Genomic DNA, 2,131 nt, shown 5'->3' on the forward strand with positions numbered 1-2,131 from the left:
TGTGGTGGAGACAGATCTGGACTTGCAGGAAATCTGGTTTGCAGGCTGGATCCTTCCATTAACTTACCTAGAGAACTTCAGCTGCTCATTTTGCCTGTTTTCTCGTCTGTAAAACTGGCATATAAAAATCTGTCCCATTTTTCTAATGACCAATTATGTAGTTTATACAAAAATCTTTTAAAAGCCAAAATATCATAGAGAGGTAAGCATTTCTCCCACCCTTGTATTGCTTCTATTGTGAAGGAAATCCAACTGTATTTATGAGACACTAGATTATATCCGCTTCTAGTGCAAACACACAAATAAACAAAAACACATTGGAGAAGATATCCCTAAAGTTGTGATGTGTGATGTGTGGGTGTTAAAAGAGTATGCTTTTTAGAAATAGGTAGACTCGCCCTTTCCGATCCACCATCTGCGGTGGAACCGCCGCCAAGATGCAGATTTTCGTGAAAACTCTTACGGAGAAGACCATCACTCTTAAGGCTGAACCCTCCGATACAATAGAAAATGTGAAGGCCAAGATTCAGGATAAGGAAGGAATCCCTCCTGATCAGCAGAGATTGATTTTTGCTGGCAAGCAACTAGAAGATGGGCGTACTTTGTCTGACTACAACATTCAAAAGGAATCCACCCTTCATCTGGTGTTGAGACTTCGTGGTGGTGCTAAAAAAAGGAAGAAGTCTTACACCACTCCCAAGAAGAATAAGCATAAGAGAAAGAAGGTTAAACTGGCAGTCCTGAAATACTATAAGGTGGATGAGAATGGCAAAATCAGTCGCCTTCGTCGGGAGTGCCCTTCAGATGAATGTGGTGCTGGAGTTTTTATGGCTAGCCACTTTGACAGACATTATTGTGGCAAATGTTGTCTGACCTACTGCTTCAACAAACCCGAAGACAAGTAATTATATATGGGTCAATGAAAGACATTAACTAAAATAAATAAATAAATAAATAAATAGGTAGACTTGAGGGCTATCTGGGTGGCTCAGTTGGTTGAGCATCAGACTCTTGATTTCAGCTCAGGTCATGATCCCAGGGTTGTGAGATTGAGTCCTGCACTTGGCTCCACACTGAGCATGGAGTCTGCTTAAAATTCTGTCTGTCTGTCTGTCTGTCTCTCTCTCTCCCTCTGCCCCACTCATGAATGCTATCTCTCTCTAAAAAAATAATTAATGAATCAAAAAAAAAGTAGGTAGGCTTGAGTTTAAATCCTGGTTCAATCATTTACTTGCTAGGTAATCTTGAATGATTTTCTTAAACTTCCTGGAATTCAATTGCTTCACCTATAAAAGGGCCATAAGGATGCCATAATTGACATCACAGAATTTCTTCAGGGTGAACAGATGCTAGACTTTTACACAATATCTGGCTAACAGGTTCTTATTAACTGTTCATTTCTTTCCACCCACTCTATTCAGTGTTAAACTGGATCATACCAATGATGTGACTATCAAGCTCTTTAATAGGCATTTGGCTTCTTCTGCTGTTCTTTGACTTCTGACCTGAACAAAACACATATAAGTGATTTTACATGGATGTTTTAGGAAGGATTAAGAAAACAAATACATAGCACATTAAGAACACATAAATTTGTTTACGTGAGAGAGGAGTAATTTCTTTGTAAGGATTTCCTTCTCCTTAGATTTAGGAAAAAATTAAAATAAAATGAATATATTAACAGCACATTTGCAATAGAAAATATAAAAGGAAGATCAATAATAAAGATATTTATTTTTTTCTTCTGTGCAACGTTATCTTTGATAAGTCATGCGTTTCTGTTGAGCCTGTTTCCTTTTTCACAAAATGATACAGTTCAGTACAAAGCCCTTTCCAGCACTGGCATTTTCTAGTATGATGTTGTTCTGACCATATTATTGTACCTTTGCCTTGGATTAATTTATCCCTAAAATAGGAAGTTTGAATTGATTGCTGGGAGCAGGCAGGAGGAAAAGTTCATAAGGCAACACAAACGAATGACCACATTTCCATCTTTGCTCTGTCTTTCTGAAATGCAGCCCTGTTAAGAGCCACTGCTTCAGTATTCTGCTTAATGAATATCTGCAATAGCATATTACACTGCAGGTCAACCAGTGACCCTACCACAGGCCCATGTCTCTTTCAGGGAGGG

The 2,131-nt window shown here is 38.5% G+C and overlaps 1 protein-coding gene across 1 annotated transcript; it reads left to right on the forward strand.

The window, feature by feature from the left end:
- Positions 1–424: 424 nt before the first annotated feature.
- LOC120226056 (ubiquitin-40S ribosomal protein S27a-like) lies at positions 425–926 on the forward strand. Its single transcript, XM_039224251.1, has one exon. The coding sequence runs from the start codon at positions 438–440 to the stop codon at positions 903–905; it is 468 nt and encodes a 155-aa protein (XP_039080182.1). The 5' UTR covers positions 425–437; the 3' UTR covers positions 906–926.
- Positions 927–2,131: the final 1,205 nt, after the last annotated feature.

The sequence above is a fragment of the Hyaena hyaena genome, unplaced genomic scaffold, assembly GCF_003009895.1.
Source record: "Hyaena hyaena isolate Hyena2069 unplaced genomic scaffold, ASM300989v1 scaffold_1574, whole genome shotgun sequence".
NCBI classification, from domain to species: domain Eukaryota; kingdom Metazoa; phylum Chordata; class Mammalia; order Carnivora; family Hyaenidae; genus Hyaena; species Hyaena hyaena.

Coding starts and splice junctions, on each gene's coding strand:
- LOC120226056 (XM_039224251.1), top strand. CDS start 438: ATGCAGATTTTCGTGAAAACTCTTACGGAGAAGACCATCACTCTTAAG.